A 27571-nucleotide genomic window follows, 5' to 3' on the forward strand; every position below is an offset into this window, starting at 1 on the left:
ATCTTAACCTTTAATTGAAAAAACGTACTTGTTCTTCACCAAGTAAATAAGGGACATACATTTTTTAGTTTATATCGAAAAAATAAGTTTTATATTCATTTTTTGAATACAATAGGATTATTTCACAAAATTTTATCGTATTATTTTCTAAATCGTGTTTTATTTTTTGTCAGATATATTTTGTGCTATTCCATTCTTTACGACGCTCAAGTGAAAATAATTCCACAGGTTTTGATTTGGGACGGGCTCGTTTCCAAACTTTTAAAGAACTACATTAAAAAGTTGGCTATCGAAGACGCAACTCAGTCTTATATACAGTCAGTTGTATTGAAGAAAACATTGGAGAGTATAATTGTTGAGCACAGGCATGGAATCAGAATCACTGATGAGGATATAAATTCAGCCAGTAGCCTCTTAATTGAAGCAAGTCATTCGTATAAGATAATATGGAGAATGAGGGTAAAAGAGTCGTAACTAACCTGGAGACAGAAGATCAAGAAGTGGTGTTGGTTAATCTCCTCTTCTAAAAAGAGGACTAACACCGTTCTTTGATGTGGTTTTGAGTAGTTCAGTCCATCTGAGATGAACTTAGTCAACTTCGTAAGATATGTAGAAGTTGAACGGCCTCTTCTGAATCCATTTTGAAAACTGGGTAATTCTAACGAAAGAGTAATTTTGTTGAGAATTAACTTTTCCAGTGTTCACGAGAGTTCAAAAAGAATTGATACAGGACGATAACTCCGTGGATCGTTCAGAGATTTGTCCTTTTTCGGTATCGGGTGTATGAATGATTTTTTTCATAATGACGGAATTTCATTTTTGTTTACCGAGTAATTGAAAACTTGGGTAAGGGCTTCGATTCCCACCGGCCCCAAGTGTTTTAATTCATCAATTGAAATATCGTCAGCACCTCTGATCTTGTATTTTTCATGTATTTAATTACATGAGGGTTTGAAATATTCATTGTATTGATATTTTTTCTTCTTGTGTTTCGGTTCATGTTCCATTTTCAAATACGGTTTGTGGGTTATGCTAACATAAAATTTCATTAGTGTGTCAGGAGTGACACTTGGTGTGTGGTGGCTGGGTATCTTTTTGAGTTTCCGTAAGGTTTTCCATAACGACGATGTTCTTGTGTTTCTGTTTATGTCCATTACAGTTGATTCTCATTTTTCTCTGTTCATCTTAGTAATCCTGCTGGTTATTTCTTTATGTTCATTTTAGGGGTCTTTTCAGGACCGATCGCGTCATTTTGTGTTATTTAGACAAATAAAAAAACAGATGAGCCAACTGCAAAATCACCACACACAAACTAGCCAAAAAACCATGAAATACACAATTAAATAACCAAAAATAAACAACAAAGCGAAAAAATCACGACACTTCACTTTTCTTCATCACAACATATTTATATCGTGAATTCGGACAATATTTGGGACCCCTGGAAAACAGCCTTGCCAGTATCTTCTAACAAACTAAAAGATCAATCCCAAACATGCCTGATTGAACAGTTGAACTTGCTGTCTGTTTCGAGAGTAGAACTCGGACCGAACCAACTCCTTCTTCCTTTCAACCACCTCAGGCAGTCTCTCGTAGATTCTCGCGTTCTGTTCTTTGATCTCAGCCTTCGACATCCGCCTCCGTTTTGGCAGGCTTAATCGACTATTCTGTTCAATTGATACATTTTGTGTTGTCGATTTGCTCGTTGTTTGGTCGTTTTTTACTTGTTTTTTGAATTGCTTGAGTATTTGCTGTCTCTGTTGGGAATTCCGGACAAATGAAGCTCGATGTAACTCGCAGGCTTCTTGGAGGGACATTTTAGAACATTCGACTCCATCAACGTGCGGAATTTCCCAACAAAATTGATTCATTTCATCTTTTTGTGGTCGGAGATAAAAAATGCTAGAATTGCTACTGATTCGTCTTAGTTTCTCTGAACTACACGACTCATTTTCCGATATTTGATCCATCAAATGTATTTCGAAATCTTTAAACATGCTGATTACTCTTAAGCCCCTCTCTATCAGCTCTGGTCGTCGTTTATTTGCATTTATCCACAGGTTCCACAAACGAGAGGTTATCGGGGGGAATTCAAAGTCACTTTTTCTGCTATTTAGATTTTCTACTAAATTAATTTTATTAATATTATTAAAATAATTAAAAATGATTAAAAACCTTCATTATATAGGGAAGTAGTTGAATTTTTATACGAGTTGACTGAATTTTCCTCACTTAAATTTTCGTTGTTTTGGTTTTGTATATATTCTTGAAAATATATCACAGTATCGTCAGTTCTATTTAAATATTAATAAATTTAATAATATTTATAAATAAAATATTAGTTAATTACTTGTATGTCAGTCGTGAGTCATGGGACTCATTTCTTCCCATAATAACCCCCTCCCCCGTCAATTCTTCCCTAATCCTCCAAATTAAATATTAAAAAATACATTCCATTAAAATATTGTTTATCTGAGAAACACTCAACCACTTGTTCCACACGACATTGCTTGTTCTATACTATTATACATGTTAATACCTCACTCGGATAAGCAAAGTCATTAAAATCTTCTTTCAACAGCATTTTGGCCCGTTCTAAGGCACTTGTTTTATGTTCTTTGATACTACTTTCCACAGTTTGGCAGGTTTCTTTGTCAAATTCTTCCTCAATCCTGTCCCAATGATTTATTTTTGTCTCATTTATGTGTGCCCCAACATTTTTTTGCAGGCCTTTTTGATCGAAATCAGTGTTAATTAAATAGTGTGTGTTGTATGTGTACTCAAAGTTGTGATTAGTGACAATATGCTTGTATTTACTATCAAATAGAGCACAAAGTTCGTCTTGAGAACTGAGGTCATTATTTTGGTCGTTGTCCTTAGTGAGGGGATCGAATAGTTGGGTTATTTCACTTTGAGTGCTCAGTTCGGTCGTCATGTCGGTCACTGATTTCTCAGAATCTGACCAGACGGAAGTCGAATCTGAGCAATAATTTGTGAGACAGTCATTATTGGTGTGACTGCCCAGGTCAATTAGGTCGGATTGGGTTTGAAACATCAACACTTGTTGGTATCTTAGTGACTTGTTATACTATTTTTTATAAGTCATTTTTTATTAATGAACAAGTAAAGTATTAATTCCAGAATATTCGTAAAACCTATATTTAATGCTTCTTGAGTTTAATTCAGCTGTTCTAATTACAGGTTTCCGCGACGTTTCTTGAATTATGCCCCTCAATATTATAATTTCAAAATGTTTTGGTTTGTATATTAAACTTACAAGTATATATTATGTAATGAATACTCATGGACTAGACCGATACTTAGGAGTTCTTGAAGATAAGAACAGTAATGTCCTTAAAAAAGAAATTATGGGGAAAAATTATGATGAGGTATCTACTCGGATTAAGAATTTGACGAAAACGGAATTAAACTCTGTGAATTTATTCAAGGCGATAAACGAATTTTCACTACTATATTGGATTGATTGATATCGAGCCAGGGGAATTTGAACAAATTGACAAAAATGTCCGCAGAATTCTTATGGAGAGCCATATTCACATGCGACCGGCAAACAAAGAAAGACTATATTTACCAAGAAATAAACTTGGAAGAGGTCTCGAGTGTGTCAGTAACAAATCTGAACGAATGCTATTCCAATTTGATTATGACTTGAAGCATAAAGCCGATTACTGCCTAAGAAGAGAGGGAATTCTACGGATCGTTAATTCAAAGAAAACTCATATGGCCACTATCGTAGAATTCATATCCCGAAAGTACAATATCGAAAATATAAATGAACTGACAATAACGAAATTGGTGGAAATTCAACATGAATATCTAATGAGGCAGAACTATTCTTTTCCAGTGTTTGAAGGACATTGAAGTTAATGTTAATGAATCTGCAGGGTGGCTAGTTCATGGAAACAACTCTGCAAGAACTGAAGGAATGTGTTGTGTACTACAAGATCAAAATTTGTTTTTTGATAACGGAGAAAATAAATGCAATCATTGCAACTCAGCAAAGAAGACTGTTGATCACCTTGCTACCAGATGTGGACGAATGCTGAACAGCTCTTATCTAAGACGGCATAATGAAGTTGTCAAATGTCTACATTTTCATTTATGCCGCCAATACGGGATAAGAAAAACGAAGAAATTAAAAACTTATTCAGTTCAATCTGTTGTCGCCAATGAAGTTGTGGAAATTCGAGTGGACACAACTATTTCTACGGATACGGCTGTTTCAAACAATAAACCAGATATTTTTGTCCATGACAAGATGAGGAATACAATTACACTCATTGAAGTTGGGATTACCTCACAAAATTTCCTAAAGCAAGTTGAAGTGGAAAAGTTCCACAAATATGATTTTTTGGCAAATGAATTAGGGGCGATTCATCGGGCTAAAGTGAAGATAATCCCTTTTGTACTTACTTGGGATGGAATTGTCTCAAGAATCTTCAAAAGTCATCTGGATTCTATCGCAGTGGAAGACAGAGTGGCGGCATATATTCAAACACTCGGTTTAAGAAAAACATTGGAGAGTATGCAGGTGGAGACAAGACATGGAATATCGGTTTCCGAAGAGGAGCAAGCAGTGATTGAATGTCAACCGAAGGATAATTCTGAATCAGGAATACGAGTGGACGAAGACCTCTATGTACCGACTATGATAGTTGGGCATAAGAGACGAAGATCGTTCTAAAAAGAATATAGATGCTTAAAAAATTCCATTATAAATTTTTATTACTCAATAAAATAAAATTTGGTTAATGAATACTCGGTTTTCTATTTAATTTCACTGATGCGAAATATTATTTAACGCTCATTTTGGATTTAAATGCCGAATGTACGCGATAATTCTCATATAATAATTCTCATATATGAATTCGTTTACTAAAATAGTCATCAAAAATGAAATCAAGAGAAACAAAAACAATCTTACCACTAAAGACAAGCCTTACATGTGTAAAGAGCCCATAAAAAGAATCAGCTGCGACAATAAATTGGGTTTGGTAAAGATCCTTCCCCGGGCAACAAGTCCAAAACAACTCAAAAAATGCATAATCATAAATTACAATTCGCCACACGACAAAAAATTTTATTTTAAAGATCGAAGACTAATCCAACATCAAACCGATCAACAAATCCCAAAACAATACGGTTTTGCCAAAATTGAGGTTTCTGCTGTTTTTAATTCTATTTTAGAAATATTTCGAATCTGCAAAAAGCGATGATTACAAATCAAGTCAGTTTGATTTATGAATTTATATATTTGACTTTATTTAACTGTCATTCCAATGTGACTAAATATAACACAATTTTGCACATTTTTATTCAAAGAAATATTAATCGGTCATAAGTTCAAATCCAATGGGGACACAGTGGGGGGAATTGACATGGCTAATCCCAATTGATGCTTGAATGTTAGTCAATTGAACACGATTGTTGTCTTCGATACATAAATTAAACTAAAAATCACGTCTCTGGCTTTCTATCGTCCACGGAAAAATATCCCATACACACTAAAAAGACGCTAATCACATTTGTGGAGAATAGTCATATTTAAACATGGCTTATCTATCCATAGTTTGATATTTTTGACAGTTTTTTGAAAGTATTAGGTAGTCTACTGAACCAATTGTTGTTGCGTAACCCGATCTCACATTAGACTATGAGATCAGCAGCTAACAGAAACAGCAGCGTCTTTTCAGATTGCTGCCATAGGATCTTTCAGATTGCTTTTGGACTTCTAATGAAAAGGCACAATCGGCTTTTATTAACTTCCTTGTACAGAATTTTGCTCCTATAACTAACCTAAGATCTTCTCAAAAGACCGTAGAGGCTCTAGAACAGCGTTTCTCAACTTTTTTTAATGGGGAAAAAAATTTCAGGGACCCCCTAGTATCGATTTTATCTTAATCAAGAATTAAATCAAATCTTATTAATGAAAATTTATGTGATTAAACTGCCTAATGAGACTTTGTTCTTGCTTAGAGATTAAAATATCAATGTTCGGTTTTGTCTCAGATAGGAGATTCTTGAATTTTGAGATCCTCATCTACATTCACAAGAGAAAGGAAGGGATTTACAATCCAATCAGGAACAGAATTTTGTGCAAATAATTTTTAAATTTTTCAACAAAATGTGCAAGATGTTCATCAATAATTTCCAATAACGAAGACCCTCCTATAGTTTAACACGCTACACGTTATGGAAGAATTATTGTGTTTGCCAGCATTAGCAACAACTAATAAAGGAGTCAATATTTTTAACACAGTTGTAAATTCAATCACAGAGAAAGAGATAGATATTTCAAAAATAGTATCAATAACCACAGATGGTGCACCCAGTATGATTGGAAAGAATAATGGTTTTGTCAGCTTACTTACAAAGCACGTCGGGCATCCAGTTCTTGGTCTTCATTGCATCATTCATCAACAGGTTATTCGTTTTTCTTACAACCTTCAGGTTTTATGTGCAAAATCTGGATTTGAGCCATTCGAGCACATTACAATCGTTGTCAAAAATAATTAACTTCATATCTGCTCGGTCCTTCAATAAAAGAAAATTTCAGACATTATTAAATGAAATAAATTCAGTACATATGGGTTTGTTTATAATCTGCTAAAAGGATTAATTATTTATAACAACGTAAGATGGTTGAACCGTGGAAAAGTTCTTGAACGATTTGTCCAGTGTTTGGATGAAGTGCAAATATTTTTACAGAGTGAAAAAGTAATTGATAAATATCCACAATAAATGGACCCTGGATGGATCCTTAAAATAACATTTCTGACAGATTTTACGTGCCATTTAAATGAATTGAACTTGAATTTGCAAGGTGGTAATAAATTATTTGTTGATTTAAGAAATACTTTGGAAATAATTGAAAATGATCAATTATCAGTTTCACATAAAAAGATCTCACAAAACGAAATACTGAGAATATAAAATTCCATTCCTGATAAATTTTCCTGTTAAAAAAAATTAGCGATCGCGATAACAACAATTTTTTCATCGACGTATTCCTGCTAATCTCTATTTTAAGAAATGAATTTTGTCAAAGGAAGCTTGAGAAATCAATTAAATGAAAAATCTAGTTCGACATGTTTACTAATTAAATTAATGGCTACACTTTTTACCTAAATAAATGGCTTTTTTGAAGAAGATAAATAATTATTTTAGTAAATGATTCCTTAAATGCAATCCGTTTCAGTCGCCTTTGTAAATTTTTAATTTGCTTTTTAAGGTGATAATTTTGCTGAGCACACGTAAAATTGTAAATTTCTATTTTTGGCACATCGGCTGAAAATCTTTGCCATCCCTGCTACATGAAATAGGTTTTAATTCTTTATCTGAGAGAAATACAAACACAGGACTCATTGATGTTATTGAGGACCAAATTAGACGTCAACTTAGAATTGCTGACGAAGAGATGGAATCGTGAATTCTTTTCATTAGATGTGAGGACCATCAATTTTAGCAAGGGTCCGGAAATATAAAATCGCCGGAGTATTCTTCAGTGAACGACCACTTCCGTTTAGCACATTTTGACCAGAACAAGGATGATAGGCAAATAGGAGTTGTGCTCCTCTTTAGATATTTGGCAATCGGCAAAAGGTCTATTTCACATTGTATGTGCCCACTTATTGCTTTAAGATGCATGTTTTCCTTGATTATAAACTACAATTCGTCACACGACAGCTAAACCAAGTGAGAGCATCAACCAAGCTAAATTTGTTATTTTTTAATTAAAATTGTATCACAAAATATAAAATATAAAAACAATATAAAATACAATTTTATTTATCGGATTTATTTTAAATAAATATGAACAATTTTTATTGTGGGTACAGTTGATCAACTAAACAAATCAAATATGTGCAGTACTGGAATAATGATTGACTTTCTGGAGGATGACATAAAGAAGAGGCTATTCAACACCAAAGGAAACGAAATATTCAACAAATATTGGAACCTCCTTGAAGAAATGGAACAAGTTCATAAAATTAAATAAATCCCATTTTAGAGCATTCTAAACGAAAAACCCCAATTAATAAAAATCCACAAATCAGTCAAAAACCTGATAAACACAGGAAAACGTTTCTAAGCAATTAATTCTCAGTCTACGCCGAGTCCCAACAAGAACTGTCCTCATCCATCGACGGACTCTTCTCCTCAAAAAGCCCCTCAAAAATGTTCGATTTGTCAAATTCAAGTAAAAATCCGAAATCAGTCCAGAACTCGGTTTTGTCCGTTTGGGAGTCCTTTTAAGGGAGTTCTCCAAACTCCACCAGTCGATGGTCTTATTTCCACGTGATTTCTAGTTGACCTCGGCCTCTGCTTCACTCCTCCCCCTCATCGACTCGCTCATTGTGTCCCTCCACAAAATAAAACACGACAAATCAATCGAGCGTTGTTCCAAACTTGTCGAATCAAAACTGTTGGCTCGTCCCCTTATTTTAGAAACACGTTTCGAGAAGTGCAAGTAAAGAGTGACCAGTCAGGAGTAGCCAGGGTACCCCAAATGTCCAAAAATGTCGAAGGCCAAGAGGGATTTGGAGGAGTCCCACCGAATGTTGTATTCGAGTATATCCGAAATGACAACACAACTAATAACTGTCAAGATTAGGAGAGAAAATGTGCTTCCGTTGGCTTTTTGTGATTTTTTTGATCGGAATCGCCGGTGGGGTATTAGGGGGATTATTTGGACAGAATGACGAAAGAACAACTCGATTTATTCGCGGAATTCGACACGTTTATGACAGAAACGAGGACCAGTTCTCAGAAACTCAAATCCTACTACATGGATGAGAAGGATCGACTGAGGAAGGTGAAGGAGACCCTCCGATGTACTCACGAGGTTGGTTTGGTGGGTGATTGAAGGGACAAATCTACCAAATGGAGAAGCCGGGAGTGAAGGAGGACATTCCCTACTCCAAGTCGGGGTACCTCTGGAAGAAGTCGTCGGGATTGACGAGTTGGGGGAAACGGCTGTGTGTGATCAGGGATGGGAGGATGTTGATTTATCACTCCACGGTGGATATTCCGTGATATTCACAGGAGAGAGACAAGCCGGTGGAATTGGATTTGTTGGTCTGTGATCTCAAAGTTTCCGCGGAAAACAGGCAATTCCGTGTTTACCACGGGGGATGTGAGTGTCTCGGGTCACGTTTAGCTTCCCGAGTCTATCACTTCAAAGCAAAGACCCCCAGATTGTTGGAGGAGTGGGTTCTGGTCTTCAATAATGCCAAATCCGCGGCACTCGACAGAGCCTTTCTCAACGAAAATCAGGGGATTGTTGAGTCGAACAGAGTGTGTGCTGACTGTGAGGATGAGGGTGTCCTTTCTGGTCTTATTTGGAGGCTGTGATTGGATATCAGTCAACTTGGGGGTGTTTTTGTGTCTCAAATGTTGTGGAATCCACCGTGAGTTGGGTGTCCAAGTGTCACGGACTTGTTCCCTCTCATTGGACGACATCGGGACATGTCACCTCCTGGTGGGCCACCTGAGTGACCGTAGATTATCTCCGTCGTTGGCAATGACGTGTTCAACTCTGTGTACACGTCTGGGGATGGGGGGTGTGGAATATCCCACACGTCCACAATGTAGGGGTCTTCTTATAGTCTGCAGGGATGAGAGGCGGAGATATATTACGGCCAAGTATGTGGAGAGGAAGTTCGTGTTGCCTAGCCATGATGAAAGAACGTGGTTAAAACAACTTGAGTCATATATTTACACTGGCTGTATTCAGGGGCTGTTATCACTCCATGCTGAACAGTTCGAGTTGGTGACTTTTTTTGATCAGGTTGGTCACGTAATGAATGAGTAGGAGTCCTCCAAAGTGGAGAATAATTCCCTGGCATTGGCTATTTCCCGTGGAAACTCTCAGCAGGCATTGGGAATTGTGGACTTTATGGTGCAAAATAGTGGAGTGTATGATTTGTGTGTTTATTGAAAGGGATATGCTCGGAGTCAAGTTCTCTGACTGTGAGTCGATATTCCACTATGCAGTACTGAATAAGCACACGAATGCCCTTCAGATATTGCTTAGAGCCTGTCCGCGTGTGTTTGATAAGTTGGGGTTGTCGTTGTCGGAGGTTGCGGCCAAAATGGAGAATGAGGATGCCATTACATTGGTGAGGGGGTGAATTGATGTGGCAGTTCAGTGCTGCCAGACAGAGAGATAACACTCTTCTTAATAATCTGATGGGGAATGACTATTCCTTTAACATGTTTTCCATTTCCAAGAATTCTGAGGGGACGGTTTGAGTTGTGTTTGATAGTGCCAGAATGATGTGTCCAAGATATGGAGTCTTCTCTGAGCTAGTTCTCACTATTTATTTGAGACTTATTTTTTATTTTAATAATACGTTTGTCTAAGTATTACTTCCATATGAGACTTTTGGTAGTATATTTACTAAATAAGCCTCTTCAACTGAGACATCTCTCCAAAAACGGATCGGCTATACACATTTCCACTCAGGCCATTAGATCACTCGACACAATAAACTACTAGACTCTCCTTATCGATGAATCAGAATCATTGCTAGGAAAATCCGTGTACAGTACACATCACTCAAATGACCTCTTCTCATGTATATAATTCACCAATATGTCTTGTGATTTGGAGTGAGCATTCTACTACCAGATGGTCACTGTTCTAGAAGTCACGTCAAAAATGTCGGGATATGATACATATTATTTTCCATATAATATAATGAATATAATTGGGTATATTTTTGTGAATTATTTCTAACTAGGGCGTTCTGTTATGCGTGATCGACAGTCTGCATTCAACTGCAGGCATTGCCACACACCCCTCAGAATACCCCCGAATTACTCAGATCATCTTTTCAAATGCCACGAATGTAGCGAAAAAACTGTTTCCGAAACATTAACATCCCAAATAGGCCATTCGTCCTCCCCCGCCAGATCAGAAGTATATTCTCTGCTACTGCAATAACATTTTCCTGGTCGACCAATCAGCCAAAGAGGCCACTTGCACTAGAACTACTTGGTATTGCTTTCTCTGTCTAATCCTGAGTGGAAGTGTCATACTCATCAGCAGTATCTCCATAAAGGACGAGAAGAAAGCACTTTTGAATACTCGAGTGGCCTGTCCTTACTGTTCTGTGTTCTTCAGAGTCAGTCCTTCCAATATAATGTGTAGACCGACAAAACTGAGAGCATGTTCACTCGCTGTCCCTCCTGTCGTAAAATGTATAGTAAAATACTTATTTCTCAGTTCTTCCTTCACAAATGTCTCTCCACGTATTTTGTGGTGTCTTTGTGCTCTCTTTGCAATCAGTTGTGCAGTGGGGTCACTGTACATGTCCTTCTACCACCAGAACATGGTGTCCATCACAGGTAGTGACCCACTAAATGGCCAGTTCTACTCATTCTATACACACTCTCTCTAATCGGAACAGTCCATTTCCTAACTCTGCGAACAAACCACATTTGTGAGGTCGAATAATACATTATTTCAATAAATGGCATTCATTAGTCAATTAGTGGCACAATAATCTCCACATAACTCGCAGGGAAATACCCATTCGACCCCCCTGAACTCCCATAAAACCAATTCTCGTCCACTTTCGATATCAACTGAACACTCTCCCCTGCCACAAACGACAACTCGTCCTCATTCTCTGCCACAAAGTCATACAAAGCACGAGCCCACGGACCCTCCGCAGAACTCGAGTCCCTGACCAACTCCTTATCCTTCCTACCCAATAACCCCACAACTCACATATTCTCCAACACCTGACTCAACTCAGTAAAATTGGCCAACGACTCCTGGTGGTACCTCACAAAGGCGTCCACACACGCCCTCAGTTGGGTGATTTGTTCTAACTGGACGTGCTGTGGAGGACTACCTGGTTTTGGAGGAATGTGGCCATCGAGGCAGAACACACGTCCCGGGTCTGGTCAAACCGGACTTGCAGCTCATCCACCTCCTCCGACGTGACATCATTCGGGTCTGCTATTCAATCAGGGGCTACTTTTTATGCTCTTTCTTTTCTTACAGTCATATTCCAGTCGTCGGCTGTGCATTTTCTTGTTGTGGTGCTGAAATACTCACAGAAATGACTAACAGATATTTCCTTCAGTTCTTTGGTCTGGAATTGATTCAGAGGCTCCAAGAACTCTTGGCTGACCGTCTCCTCGAGCTGTTCTTTGTAGGAGGCCTGCAGTTTCATGGAGTCTCCCAAGGATTGGATGCACAGGGCTGGAATGTGGGGCACATCCAACCGTAATTCGACTGGAGACTGAATTTGGATCCGTATTGAATGCAGGTCTCAGAAAGCTGCATTTCCGGATTTGATTTCCCGCTCTTTCCAATAGAAAATAGACTATTTCCTGAGTTTAGGTGGAGGTAGTTTTCCATTCTTTGGGAAATGTCTTTAATCATGTTGCCGAATAGTTGGCAGTCTTTCTCCATCATTATAAAGCCTTCGTCGAGTTCTGTTCCTTTTGCTGAACCAATTTTCTCGTTGACGTACTTTTATTAGGGAATATTTGGTTACTTGGTTAGCTTTGTTAAGTTTTCTGTTAAATCCTTTCATGTCACACAAGACGACAAATTTAATTAGTAATTTATTACAATAATGCGCACATTTCGTGCAATTAAACATTCTTTAATTTACTGCATATTTCTCATATCTCTAATTACATCTTCTTAACTAAATCAAAATACGACAAGTAATTAACAACATATATAATCTTCTTTTCGCGGTAATCTCTACTATTTCTACTTTCACTCTATTTTTAATAATTAAATCTAATTATAACCCCATTTAAATAAATAATATGTAAAAAAAGCGGCAAAAAATGAGCAAAACGTGCTAACCTACACCACCTAATTTCGTGTAATTCAAGGAAGCGAATATTGATCAAATAAGCGAATTTGAAGAATTTATGAATAAATTGATTAATTGACTTCCTCAAAAGAAAATATTTTTAATATTAAATAGTTAATGAAGCACATCAGTCAGGAATACCCAAAGAGGGGTTCTTCAGCCGATCTTCGAGGTCCTCCAGGAAGGTCTGTGTGAGAATTCAACTGCCAACCTGATATCCTGGCACTCCTGAGACATCCGAAGATTTATTCTAAGCAAATAAAATGACTATATATATACTTTAATCATGTCTAGCATTTGAAGGCGAGTCTCCAAATCCCACATCTCAGTGACCTCGCACTCAAAGTCCTCGTCTTTGACATCCTGGAATGAGGGGCCACCTCACCTGCCTCATCGACTGGACTGCCTCAATAATAAATGTCTCAATGTCTAGTTTATCCTTTATTCCACTGATCGTGTTCTTGTCATATTTCTGGGTAAGAAAACGCTTTTTGTCGACCGTTCTTTTCCCCTCCGAATTCACCTGCGGGACACTCACTTTGATCTTCTTCTGCGGTCTGTCAGAACTCATAGACTACAAAACTTAAATTAACAATCTATTCCCAATAAAATATTAACTATCTTAAAATCTACCAATAATATAATTAATCACATTTTAAATAAACATTAAATACTCCTCCAAATAGAGGGACCCCTCTTAGGAGGAGACATGAACTGACTGCGGCCACACTGCTCGTTCCTCTGCCTCAACTGAGTCTCCAAACAAAGCACGTGCGTCCGACTAAACCTGCTGTGAGTACACCCAATACTTGGTAGGCGAACGACTAGTCAACTCTAACCTCATATTGGCAGTCTCAATCTCCAAATGAGCCACCCTCTGCTTGAGTAGTTCATTCTCCTGGCAATATTGGACTATTCATACCTCTCTCAGTAGGCAGACCTGCATGTTCTCCTCCTCACAGTCACTCGTGTTGGTACTCGCCTCCACTGAGTCCGTACTCTCATCCTGGCTGTCATATGTGGGTTGTACCTCCACGAATATTCGCAGTGTCCTTCGAATACGTGAGCCTGACTTGTATTCGGTCACCGGGGTGGCTCCGATCAGGGTATTTGGGGGGTTGGAGTTGTCGATTGGGACTCTACAGACTGCACAGGTCGGGGAGAGTGAGAGCCACTGGTTGAGGCATTCTTTGCAGAACAAATGAAAGTTGGAACAGATCACAGGGAGGACAGGCTGGGTGTTATATGATTGGTTACTTGGGAATAGCAGATATTGCATAACTCTGACTGCCCTGTGGACTTGATCATATGATCTATGATTTAGATTGTTTACATTCATACATGACACCACAACGACAACTGGAAATATAATTTTATTTAAAAAACAATTAATTGTTTTAATTAAATAATTATTTATTAAATTAGAAATAATAAAACAGATTATACCATTTTAATCTTTTTTATATTCATCAAAACTATTTCTAAAAATTTATATTTCTTTGGTCAATATTCAAAAAAAGTTATTTAAATAATAAAATATTTAACAAAAAAAATAATCATTTATGTTGGCAACCCCGTCAAAAAATAAAAACTATCAGTTTGAATCTGAGACTTGATATTTATTCCCCCATGGACGACTATCCCCGCCCTCACATTACCCCCCTCTACTGACACCCCACTATATATAACCTCCCAAAATAGTGAAACAGCAGCATGCAAAATCCATCCTCGGAGAAGGGGGAATCCCCCTCATTTCCACCTCCCACCAACAATTCATACACGTGTCATAGCAATACAGGTCATTAAGGTCACTCCCTGTCGCAGAAATCCCGCCAAAAATGTAGATTCTTCCCTCCCAGGCCACCCCGGAATGCCCCCCTCGTGACACAGGAATGTCTCCCGTCGCCTCCACTGGTCGACAACTCATTTCTTCGGGTCTCAATCTCACCATTTGGTCAAAGTAGACCCCCCGAGAGAACCCCCCGTGAATATACACATATCCCCCACTGTAGACCATCACATGGCACTGTCTCGGGGGGAGGGGAAGGGGGAATGCCCGCCAAATCAACTCCGGGGGTTCCAGGACGTAGAGATTAGAGTCATTGACAGGACTGGTAGAGAAGTCCCCTCCTCCAAAGATGTAGACAGTGTTGGGGGCGGAGGCACAGGAGTGGGTTGTCCGGGGGGAGGGGGCCTGAGGTTGGTGGTGGTCCACGGTTGTCCACTGCTGGGTGGTGAGGTCGAGATATTGAAGGGTGTTCACATTTCCGTGTGTGTTGGCACCCCCAAATGTGTAAATTCGGTTGTTTTGGAGTTGGAATGTGAACAGGGCGAATTCGTATGTTGGAATTATTCCTGAACAGTCCATTGAGTGAGTTTGAATGTGTTTTCCCAGGTCATAGTAAATCGTCTTGCTCTCCACTGTCTTCAAGGTTGCCCCTGTGATGATGTAAACACGCCCGTTCAAGAAGAGGGCATTGTGGCCGACGAGACCTTCTGACTCTTCGTGGGGGACGAGAGGGTACCATGTGTGTGCACTTGCATTGTCAACATCCCACATCGACGTTGTCGTGACTACTGGAATAAATCAATTTTGACAATTCATTGGGTTGAATATGCATTTTATTTTTTCAGTCACAATTAAAAAGACATAAGGAAACAAATCATTCACAAAATGTTGACACTGTCGAAAGTTTTAGTGCAAAGAGAACTAAATATTATAAATCTGGAACAGTTGGTTGAATTACGAAATTCGGAGTTTTGCAAGTTGACATTTAATTCGCATTCGATTACGGAATTTCTGCTATTAGTGAATATCCAATCTTAAGTAGAAATAGACTGGAAGTGATAATTCCCTTATTTATGTGAAATGGCAATGTAAAGAGGAAGACGATATGAGAATGGCACTTACCAACATTGTACCAAAAATTAAACAGCTAGTTTCTGAAAAGCAGGATCAAAAATCATACCAACTTTAAATACTATGATTTTTTAATTTGTTACTGGTGGTCCCCGAAAAAATTCAACAGACTAAAGTGGTCACGGTCAAAAAAGGTTAAGAAACACTGGCTTAAATGGTTCAGCTCTTGCTATGAAATTAATCAGAGTTGGGAGAACATATTCATAATGTTCAACACAATACTCCAGAGCGAGGTCAGATTTCCCACAACATGCTGGGTCCATTAGATTCGCAAGTAAGTGGAAAGGTGTTAATGCTTATCAGCTCGAGTTTTCACCTTTCCTAAAATAGCCGTACATTCATAGTCCATATAAGTCTGTTCAAATTCTTTCCAAATTTCTACAGCATGACTAATCTTGGTAGAATCATTTTGCATTTTATTTAAAGCGACAACAATTGGTTTAATCATCCGCAAATATTCTTCAGCAAATATTTTGGAAGGAATATCAATATCTGATTACGAGTGATATGAGAGGATGTCACTGTATATGAAATTGATGTAAGAATAACATTTTTCTTGCAAACATGTGCGCCACTGACGGCGCTGCTTGCCAAATAAAGAGGATTTTTGGTATATTTAAAAATGTGGGAGGTCGTCTTTTTGTTTTTCTTTTCATCATATATTCTGAATTGATGTCAAGAAGGCTTTCGATTCTGTTGACCACGATTTTTTCTTTTATGTGTTGGAGTGTTCTGGGATACCTGTATGGATCGTTAATTTTGTGAAAAGGTGCCATCTCCCTATATAAGTATTACATCGGACTTATTAATGTTGAACCTCATGAATTTGATGGAGGAACTGGTTGCAAACTCTTCTCCTAAAAGGAGGAGAGAGATTCCCAATAATCGGGACTGAGAATCTAAATTAAATAGTCTAAGTTAAATTTTGTTTCTTTTAATTAAGTCTGACTGTTCATTGGCAGGAGGCTATTATGCAATTTCTAGCAAAGTTTGAACTTTACTCTATTAATATTGAATGTAACGAGTTATCACAATTTTCAGAATACAAAATATTTTTAAGGACGAGGATATACAAGTTTATATATCATCTTGAGAATATTTACACTGATTTTAAAACGATCTCGTCAATTCTTGTCTAAATACATCAATTTGCTATTATAAATTCGTGAATCGTGTTCCTTTGGATGGAATATTAAGATCCCCGATTAAACTACAGACTAACCGGACCAGTTTTATATTGAGTCCTTTATTGACATTTCCATGAACGCGAAATTTATTTTATTTAATAAAGAATCTGAAGTTTGATTTTGAAATAAATTATCAGAAGACGTGATATTTAAAATTATTATTTTTATTGTTAAAATATAATTGATTAATTCAAATAAATTAAATTAAATTAGAATAAATAAAAATATAAATTTAATTCTCTAAAAGGCAATAAAATATTTTCTAATGCAGTTGAATAATCAAGCTCTTTTGAGCATAGGCACAAAAGTGCTCAACGAAATTCTCGAATCCCGCCATAAAGCAAATTCTAAAGGGTAACCACCATAAAACTATTTTCCAGGGTAAAACCAGATATAATTGATTGCATAGCACATGGTAATATAACCAAATATATTAAATCTAGACTTTTTTGACATTACATATACAATAACTAACCCACAGAACAATCGTCACCGAATAAAAGTATTTTTATCACTCGATGTAGATCGAAATGACGTTTCCTCTCATGAAAAATCAAAACAAAATAATAAAGCAGCCCCTCATCGATTTTTATACTAAAAACGTGTCCTTCAACTCAGGTTTGGTCATCCAGTCTCACCACAGAAAGCACTGCCATCCTCGACTATGACTTGATCGAAGACACTTTGGAGGACATGAGGAAGGCTCAATACCTCAAAAGAACCTGCATTCACGCCCTTGTCGATTTCTACATCCAAGGAGCCCATATGTCAGATCCCAGGGAAAGTCTGACTTTGTCTTTGGGGAGAACGGACAAATTGTATTGGTGGATAACCAGTTTAGATACTTCCAAGTGAATGGAACTATTTTTTGGGCAATATTTGCCATTTCCAGCGACGACGCTGCCTATTTCCTATTTCTGCGACAGTTTGCTCAGGAATTTGGGAATATTCGAAAATACAACTCCAAAGCCCCGTCCATCAACTACTACGACGAGCCTCCACAGGAGCTGAAGGAATTCAACCTTCGGGGGACTCCAAACACGTGTTACATCACAATTAGTATAACTGTCCTTGTGAGTGCTCAGAAGTGGAAGAACGACACTTTTCAAAGCAGGGTCGAAACGTGATCTCAGATTTGCTGACAATCATGCCAATGCAGTTGTATTACAGTGTGGCCAATTACAATGTATTTGAATGTGTTGAGTGTAGATGTTCTTCCTATCTCGCCTGCGTGATCAGAGTGTCTTCTTCATTAAGAGACTTAATAGATTTAAGTATGCCAGACTTCCAGAGAAAAAGACGACCGGGTTTACGTTTAGATGAATGTAGAGTCACTTCTGTTTATATAAATAGGATTTTTGTTAATTTCTTATACATCTAGAGTTATTTCCTTCCCTACCCTCCTTTTAAGAGGTAAATTAAATAAGAATAAAAATCAATTCGGTGGGGAGTGCATAGTAGAGGACAGATGTATTTAACATACACTTAATGCAGAAAAAAAGTGACCACTTAAAATTAATCCAAAATATCATAGTTTTACGTATTTTTATAAAAAATTCCAAAAGTTAACAATATCAGGGGATGCACTAATCCCATGCTTTTCCGTTGTAGGCAGAAGTTTGTACTCCGGGCGCATGCTCTCCGGTGTTTTCTTGATTACGATTGCCTGGACATAAAGTCATTGACTTGTAGGGAGTTCTGGTAGTGCTTATAGAATTTGGATGTTATTCCATCCCACGTAATAACCAACGGTACGACATTCACTTTTGCATTATGGATTGACCTTAATTCTTTTGACAAAAGGTCGTATTTATGTAATTTCTCAACTTCCAATGCTTCAAAGATTGTTGAGAAGTAATCCCAATTTCGATCAGCTGGATGTTCCGAACTTTGTCATAGACAAAAATGTCCGGTTTATTATTATTGACTATAGTATCCGTCTTGATCGTCGTGTCCACACATATTTCGACCACCTTATTAGAGACAGTCGACTGAACGGAATGGGTCTTTAACTTCCGAGACTGTTTTATCCCATATTTTTGGCAGATGTTAAAATCTTCATCCTTAATTCAATTTTCTGAACTGAAATCCAACAATATAGCAGGCACAAATCCCGTCTGGTCCGAAGAATGCATGTGTCGGGTCTTCTGTGACATGGGCAACAGTGTCGCTATGGGCAGCCTGTCTTTTACGTGTTACTACGGCAATTGCAGTTGGCGAGCAACTGCAGCCCATTCAGTTGGGTGTGGGTGTTCCTGGCGGCTGCGAGTCTTCTGTCCATGCCTGTCGTTGTTTTATTAACGCCTCTACTCGTTCCAATATTCCCCTTGCCTTATTGAAATTGGATGTAATTAATTCTCTTGACCGTAGACATTTGTTGGAAGTCTGTCAAGACCGTGTTCCACACTTGCTTCCCTTTATATCGCTTTCGTACTCGCTTCCATCACTTTTAATCGCCGGTGGTTCTTTCATTTCTTCGTCTTGTGGCGTCCAACAGGGTGATCCCATTACTGTTCGCTCTTCCCATTACTGTTCACTCCTTTGGGCCCATTACTGTTCGCTCTTGCCGTTACTGTTCACTTTTCGCTCGAAAGTCCCTTCCGATGTCTTTTCTCAGCGAGACTGGGACAAAATTCTTTGCCGTCGATCTTCAACTGACTTGGAACCACTTCTCGACCAAAACAGACTGGCTTGTTTCCGTTCCCCCTGTCAGCCATACTCAGGCTCCTGGCTGAATGTACTCCCTTCTCCGCTTTTGGATACTGTCCTCGATATTGATTCACTCCGTTTGGGTATCTGTAATCGCCTTGGACTCCCTGTCTGCAGACCTTACCCCTGTCGTTGTGGGGATAAAGTTGACGCCTTTGGGCTACATCCTCTGTCTTGTCGAATGAGCGCCGGCCGATTTCCTCGGCACACTGAAATTAACAATCTAATTCACAAAGCTCTGGAAAGAGCTGGTTTCCCCTCTATTCTGGAACCGACGGGCCTTGTTTTTGAAGATGCAAAACGTCCAGACGGCTGTACGCTTTTGAATCCGGGAAGCAGCTCGTTTGGGACGTCACCTGTACCGATTTTTTCGCCAAGGGTGCCTTGAATGCTACGCTTGTCGACCCGGTTCGTCGGCCGAGAAGGCCGAATTCGCAAAACTAACGAAATATAAGGATTTACTCGATCGATTTTGCTTTTGGACAATTGCCGTCGAAACTTCCTGTGTTTTTGGGACCAAGACGCTTGCTCATCTCAAGAAACTTGGCTGCCTGTGCACCTACCGCTCCAGAGATCCGAGAGAATTTATATTCCTTATTCAGAGGATGGCTGTTTTACGCTGGAATTGTCTTTCAATCCTGCGAGCCAGTACATAATAGCTAGATTTTTTTTGACGATTTCTCTTCATTAAAAAAAATTACACTTAAAAAAAATTTTAACAGCGTGATTTCCATTGTTTGGTTACGTTAGAAATATTAACGAATACAATCGAATTAAGCGAGAAGTTCAAAATTCAACAGATGCAGGGCAGACCTAATAACCCTAGTAATGAAAATAAATGGGTCTCCATTCTCGAATATTCGGTGTATTGCTACAATACAACGATGCATTCATTTTCGAATGAGACCCCATTCAACCGTTATCGAGGAAGAATCGTCAGCAGAAACATCTTTTAATTTCGAAATACATCCGATCGGTGGTGATGATCAATACTACAAGAAGATGAATAGGAAAATGGGCGTGCATTGTAGTAAATACAATTATGCTATAGGGGACAAAGTTGTAAATTAATTTTTAGTCTTATTAAGGTTCGGATTGCAAAGGATTACGGGACGAATCCAGCTTTAATGTTGAATAAATTCGAATCCAAGTATTCCGATACTTGTGAAATACGCGCAATTTTGTCCAATTCACGCGTAGAGGTATAGGTCGAAATTCATGGTTAGTTCGAATTTTCAAATGGTGAGAAAAAATCGGTGTTGATGTCGCGTTTAAACTAATACTATTAAATATCTATTAATTAATTTTTAAAGATATTAGTATTAATTTGTTAAGTAGTTGCCATAGGGGCCTGATTACCCATGTCACATATTCTCTCTATTTATGAAATTAATAACTGAGTAAAATTTTGTTTCAGACTAAGAAAAAAATCAGAGAGGAAGCGTTTGTATATTAGAAGATGGGTTATCATCAACTCTAGACAGTCTTGGGCGTTAGGATCAATGATAAAATTAGAAATAAAATCGCAAGACAAAACAATGATGTTACTGGAAAATTACAAAATTTGTTTATGTATTCAGTGCAGAACAAAGAAAAAAATGCTTCAGCAATATGCTTGAATAAGATTGATGAAGTTTATCTATCTTTATTCATACTTTAATTTAACAAAAAATAAACGTGAAAAAGAAAAAAAACTCAAAAAAAGATTTTAAAATCAGGTAAATATTGTATAGTTCAATCAAACGCTGATCGTTTTTTTCTTGACGCTTTGATTATATTCGGCGTTCTCTTCTGATTTTTATTATTAAAACTCATCTTTGACTTTTTATGAACAAAATTCGGGATTGGTCCTCACTTTAGTTGAGATCTTGTAAGTATAGTAATTGTAACGTGATATTCGACTGCTTTTTGAGAGCAGATTCAAAACAGATCGAAATTTTTATATCAAATAAAATTGTCTATATCTTTTCAAAATTTCAAAATTCATTTGAAATTTGTTGCTTATTTCATAAATATTTGGAATCTCGGGCAATAACCTATTTTATTAAATAAAATAAAATATTTTCGATAATACTAAGCAATTTCGAATGAATCTGCTTACTTTATTGCTGATGCTTACCATCGTAGTCTCACAAGACACAACTCTTTCTTTCTCGTCATCTCCTACTGGTAACAATAATACTTCAAACAGCATGACTTTGCCGACTACAGTGAGTACTTCAAACAGCAGAATTACACGTTTGCCGACTACACTGAGTACTTCACAAAGCAGAATTAACCGTTTGCCGACTACAGTGAGTACTTCAAACAGCAGAATTACACGTTTGCCGACTACACTGAGTACTTCAAACAGCATAACAAAACCTTTGCCGACTCTTCACCTCGAAAATTTCCGAAACACAGAAGCGCGGGTGCGAGCATTCAATAAATACCAGACCATGAAAATGATAGACATTGGGCTTCCACAAAGGGGCATTTGAAAACTCCCAACTCATTAACGTCGCTTACCCACATTAATACACTAATTTATATGCTCACAAACACCCAAACTAGCCATTCGTATAATGCTCACCATTTGATGCATGTCAGTCAATTGAACGTTTCATTTTAAGATTAACTCAGCAGAAATAGCCTACTTTTGTCCCTCGAATCATAGTTTGAGCCCCCTAGCGATCTCCGTCATAGACGACTAGCACAAATAAAGAATAGAAAATAAGGACAAATCATTCAATGAGTGAAATACCAGTAAAGGCGGACCAATCCAAATTTGCTTCAAAGACAGGACTAAAGTGAGACAGAACAAAAACTCTGTGGCCGATCAGCAAATGCATTTTCCAGGTACGGTCATCGACACAGCCATAAAACACTCCCACAAGAAAGTCAACGACGGGCGCAGTATTTCTCTCGATGGACAACCAGTCAACGTGGTGCATGTTCTACGTAGTGCCGGCGGGTACCTTCAGGCGGAAGAACACTGCACCCACCTCAGCCAGCTTGTTAAAATCGAACTGAAGCGAGAACCAGCTTAAAAAGAAGCTTGATTGACTTTAAAAAGAAGGAATTTGGACTGTCTGATGAGGACTACAATACCCAGCACTCCATTCGGTCATTTCGGCAGAGTCCCACTTTCTCGTCCCGAAGGAAAACTTCCCCCACGCCCACGAAGACCAGTCCGTTTAACACTGAGAATTCGTACACCTTTCGTCACCGAAAACCGGACAAGCTATTTCTGATGATTTTATTAATTTTTTTGAACATAGTTTCAATTTCGATGCTAAGAGTTTTGGCACTTTTATTAGGGGTGTTATTTGATAGTTCTACTAAAATCAAAATTTTTTCCTCTGTCAATATTTTTTCCTCCAGTTCCCGGATGTTTGTTAATTGATCCATTTTTTGAATTTCTGAATCCCATCTGATACAGTTGATTTTGGGACTCCTATACTTACAGAAATCATTCGATAAGTCGTATTATGATTATAAAATGCAATAATTTGTCCTTTCAGGAAATCTGAAACGTGACTTCTTGTTTGACTATATATTTTTAGCTTCTTTTCAACGATTTTTAGATCTATAAAAGTTCTTCCTAGTCGGTTTCTTAAAAAATAAAGTCTATGTTTGTTTCCAGGTTTCATGTGTATTTGGTGGCGTATCAAAACCTTGTGCACATTCTTGTCAATATTCTCAAATTCGCATGGTTCGATATCAATGAGCCCGATGTAGTAATTATAAAACGATAATGCATGCTCATTGACAGCATTGAAAAAATTTGCAGAATTTAGCTTCGAGTCTGCCAGGCTATTAATTATCTCCTCGATTGCATCCGATATTGAGTTCATCGTGTCATTCTTCAAAACTCTGCTATCTTTGTCTTCCAATACTCCAAGGTAACGATAGTCATAAATCCCGTCAAGCAGCTTAGGTTTGCTACTCAACCCTTCAAGATTAGTTGCAGACTTTTCAGCGTTTTGCCCCAATCCGGCAGTTCGAAAGAATTGATCAACTTCGGCCACCATCCTTATTACAGTGTCTTTCTTTGGAGCAAACAATTTTAGGTCGTCCATGAACAACAAGTGGTTTGTTGAGTATACCCGAGGACTATTGCCAAACTTTTCCACAAGCACATTTGGGAATTTCGCATTCAATATTCTACTCAGGGGGTCCAGTTTGCGGCGATAAAGAATGACCCTGCAAGATCTCCATTTCACCAATCTCTTTTTGATTAAATTTCAGCTTGATCTTCCATTTCGTGACAATTGCCTTGATAAAATCCACAATCCAATGGGGGAGGCCGGAGTTACCGAGGATTTGATGATCGACAGAGTCAAAAGCCTTCTTTACATCAATCCAAGCAGAAGGCAAATTATTCCCATTTTGTTGATGGACACATTGGTTGAGCAATGCCTGCTCTTTGGCTCCTTGGCACATTCTTCTCGTCCCCAATTGATTGTCGCTGATCAAATTGTATGCTTCAATGTAGTCCGTCAATTTTCTGTTTACACATTTTGTTACAAGTTTATATAGATTTGACATGCAATAATCGGCTTCAGGTACTTAAGTGAGTTTTTTTGGAATAAGATATGTAATCCCTGTGTAGAACCACTCATCAGGTGTGTACTTTCCATATATGATATCCGCAACTTTCTTACAGAGGTATCGTGAACCGTACTAAACTTTTTCAAGAAAAAATTGTATATGCCATTGCATCCACAGGCCCTCCAATTTGGCAGCTGGTTAATGATCTTTTGCAAAATCAGCAATTGTGTCCTCGGCTCCAGTCACCCGGTTATCCATGGGCTCATGTTTTACCCAAACACTCTCCCAGAATGAGAGACACTGACTCTGGTCAAACATAAACTGTGTATTCTTCTTTTTCTCAGTCAAAATTCAGTAAAACTGCCTTCGGTCAAGTTCAAAACACATATTGTCCCTCCGATATTTTTTCCTTGCTTCACGGGTTGCCAATTTTTTTCAACCATTTTTACCTCATCCTGGATGCAGGTGACAATTCTGGGTCAATGTATCATATGCTGGTTGGCCAGGATCTCAGCAATGTCATTGAGATTAGCCGGTTGTTTTGCTTTCATAAATTCCCCAATCGAGACATTTTTGCCAGTCAAAATTTCTTTGTAAGAAGCTGATAGGAAACTTTCCTGGTTGGCGTCCGTAAATCCCGTGGAATTATTTTTACTTGTCCGATTTGTGAATTAAACTCAATTAAGCACTTTCCAAAAAGAGAAATTTCCGTTTTAGAAGACATTTTTCTGGGTTTCCAAAGACAGATATGAGTCCCCCTTCACACCACTCCCCACAAGTGACTTCACATTCAATATTGACTTATTTTTCGCCCTTGTTATATGGGTTGTGAGATAAGCAAATTCTTTGGCATTGGGCAGTCTCGGGCCACTTCATCTACGTTCTCACTGGCTTTTCTTTTCAATTATTCGTAGGTAGGCCCTCAGGTAACGTTTCGTAAACTCTTCATTACAAATATATTTAATTCTTTTTAATATTTAATGTACGTTGATGATATGAATATTTTTGCGTCTTCTCTAAATGAAAAGTTTCAACTAAATCTTGTAGATCTAAACAAGTTTTAATAAATAGATTTCAGCATTCATTGGCAGGTTTTTAAACAATTTATTCTGATTTGCATTTGTCAAAGCACTTTTTTAACCAAGGAATATACAACAACTTAAGACCGCTTGTTTCCTTATAAGGACAATACAAATTTTTACAATCGGGTAATGGTTCAGAATTTTGTTTCTTTGAAAATTCAAATTTGATTTAAATCTGATTTTTCACAAGCCGCCTTCAAGTGCCATCAGCTGCTTTTTACGAAATAAATTAAAATATATTTACACAATTTATAATCTCAAAAACAAATAATTTTACTAAATAAGATTTCCAAAGTTGTGGTTTTTGTATATTTTGTTACAATGTACACAAAACCCAACAGTAAACTATCCTACGAGTACTACTTTCCTGTCACTTCTGAGGGAAAAACGAGTCCTAAACAACATGGCGGTTCGGAGGAGTCGTTCTAAGGCAAAGGAAGCGGAGAAGGCGCGAAAACTCGAACTGTCACAAATCGAGGTTAACCACTCATACAATAAATATAAGAAAAAGTTGGCCAAGGCCACACAGGACTTGGAGAAGGCGATTCTAAAGAGAGGAGTTTTGGAAGACTTTTACAACCAACTTATGACCAACATAAATAATTCTCACACTTTTATTTGAATGTTATAAAATTAAAATTACTTAATTATATAAAATTGATTCTTTTAATTTATTTTTAAATTTATTAAATAAATAAACTGTTTTGTGTGGCTAACCTCAAATGACCCAAGGCCAGCCTTGTGTGACAGGAATATCCCCCCTCAATGGAACACCAGGAACCAAAATAACAATCCGGGGACAAAATTTTGGCCAAAAAGACACAGATCTGGTGTCAGTCTCCATATGTGGAATCGACTGTACCCTCTCCGCAGAGTGGCTGTCCCCCACCAAAATAACAGCCCGTCCTGGAAACTCCCCAGGAACAGGCGACATAATAATCACCACCAGAAATGGCCTGGTTGGCATTTCCCACCTCCAATTCACATGTCACGTGCCCGAGAACATTGGTCTGCTGGAGGAGGCAGGCTGCTGGGTAGACGAGGATGAGGCCAATTCCATTTCCATAGAAGTAGACGTCCTCAAAGTCCTTTCTGACCCACAAATCACTCTCCCTCAAGAAGAATGTAACATAAACAGCCCACTCTTCGACCCAGAGATATATATATCCCAAATATACTCCTCTGTCCCATTCTATCAACTGGAATCTGGCCTACAAGTCCTGAAAGACTACCTTCAGCCAGGAAACAAAGACCCTTTGGCCTTTTATAAGAAGAATCTCTCAGTCTACTTCGACAGCTACCGACGACTGGTCAGACTGGCCCAGTCCTTCTCCAAACAGGCCGAATTGAACCCAGAATTCTCCTCAATTTCGCGCCTACAAGAGTACCACGTGGTTGGTTTAATTTGAAGTGATGTTTCGCGCTCTTTTTCGTCACTTTTATCCCGCCAAAATAAAGTGGAGAAATGTCGACAGTTGGTGACCCATTTTAATCGATGGAGGAATATTTTCACTCTTCCCTCCATTTTGGATAACCATATAAAGCGCGGGAATTACCAGCAGGCTATTGATGAGTTCCACAAGGCGGCTGTTTTTAAGGAGGGAAGGGTCCCCTCTGTGCTACAGCTTATATACTCCCACTCTGAGAAGATGATTGGGAAATTGAAACACAATTTGAGGAATTCTTTGCTCAGTGATCCCTCATTGGGGCTGAAAGAACAGAGGTGTGTCCTCCTGACCAATCTAGTCATGCTTTGGCCATTTCTCAGGACCCCCAGTTGGTCAGGGAATTACTGTCAGCTCAATTCGGCCTGATTAGAAAGCAGTTGTCTGTGGATTGTGGTGGTTTTAAGTTTGTTGCTAATTTTCTGACTGTTTGGACATGTTGAGTTGGACTAGCAGGGAGATGGGGGAGAGGATTACTGAGTTTATTGCTCTCTGTGAGTTCTGCAGATCCCTGGACTTGGATGGGGGCATTCCAGGTGGGCATTGTGTGCTCAGACTCAGAATTGACAGAGGACCTCACCACTTCTGTGTTAAAACTGTACATAAATACAACCAGAGACCTGGGAGAGCACATTGGGAAGATAGCTGACCCAAGCCGGCTGCCTAGACTGAGTATTGGCCTTTATATATGCAGAATGTGCCCTGTATGAACACAGACAGAGTGCTCTACTCCTGTCGAGTGAGAAGGAAGGGCAGAACATAGGCCGACTGTGCCGGACTACCCGATTGGCCTGTTAATTGAATACAACTCAAGTGTAGGTATGAA

General features: G+C 38.3%; 2 protein-coding genes and 1 pseudogene across 3 annotated transcripts; 1 reads left to right on the top strand and 2 right to left on the bottom strand.

The window, feature by feature from the left end:
* Nucleotides 1-1359: 1359 nt before the first annotated feature.
* LOC115228357 lies at nucleotides 1360-2419 on the bottom strand. 2 transcript variants are annotated; one of them, XM_029798957.1, is made up of 4 exons: nucleotides 2351-2419; nucleotides 2176-2294; nucleotides 1500-2122; nucleotides 1360-1467 (listed from the first exon to the last, which is right to left on the bottom strand). In XM_029798957.1, the coding sequence occupies exons 1-4, from the start codon at nucleotides 2389-2391 to the stop codon at nucleotides 1375-1377; spliced, it is 876 nt and encodes a 291-aa protein (XP_029654817.1). In that variant the 5' UTR covers nucleotides 2392-2419; the 3' UTR covers nucleotides 1360-1374. The 2 variants fall into 2 exon arrangements, with proteins under 2 accessions (XP_029654817.1, XP_029654816.1); XM_029798956.1 differs by having other exon boundaries at nucleotides 1500-2125.
* Nucleotides 2420-3293: 874 nt separating this feature from the next.
* Nucleotides 3294-4705, top strand: LOC115228368. Its single transcript, XM_029798967.1, has 2 exons — nucleotides 3294-3389; nucleotides 3866-4705. Exons 1-2 carry the CDS (start codon nucleotides 3294-3296, stop codon nucleotides 4703-4705), a joined length of 936 nt encoding a protein of 311 aa, XP_029654827.1.
* Nucleotides 4706-11257: 6552 nt separating this feature from the next.
* LOC115228369 lies at nucleotides 11258-13440 on the bottom strand (annotated as a pseudogene).
* Between the last annotated feature and the right edge of the window lie 14131 nt (nucleotides 13441-27571).

Source organism: Octopus sinensis, unplaced genomic scaffold (genome assembly GCF_006345805.1).
Source record: "Octopus sinensis unplaced genomic scaffold, ASM634580v1 Contig10380, whole genome shotgun sequence".
Classification (NCBI taxonomy): Eukaryota; Metazoa; Mollusca; class Cephalopoda; order Octopoda; family Octopodidae; genus Octopus; species Octopus sinensis.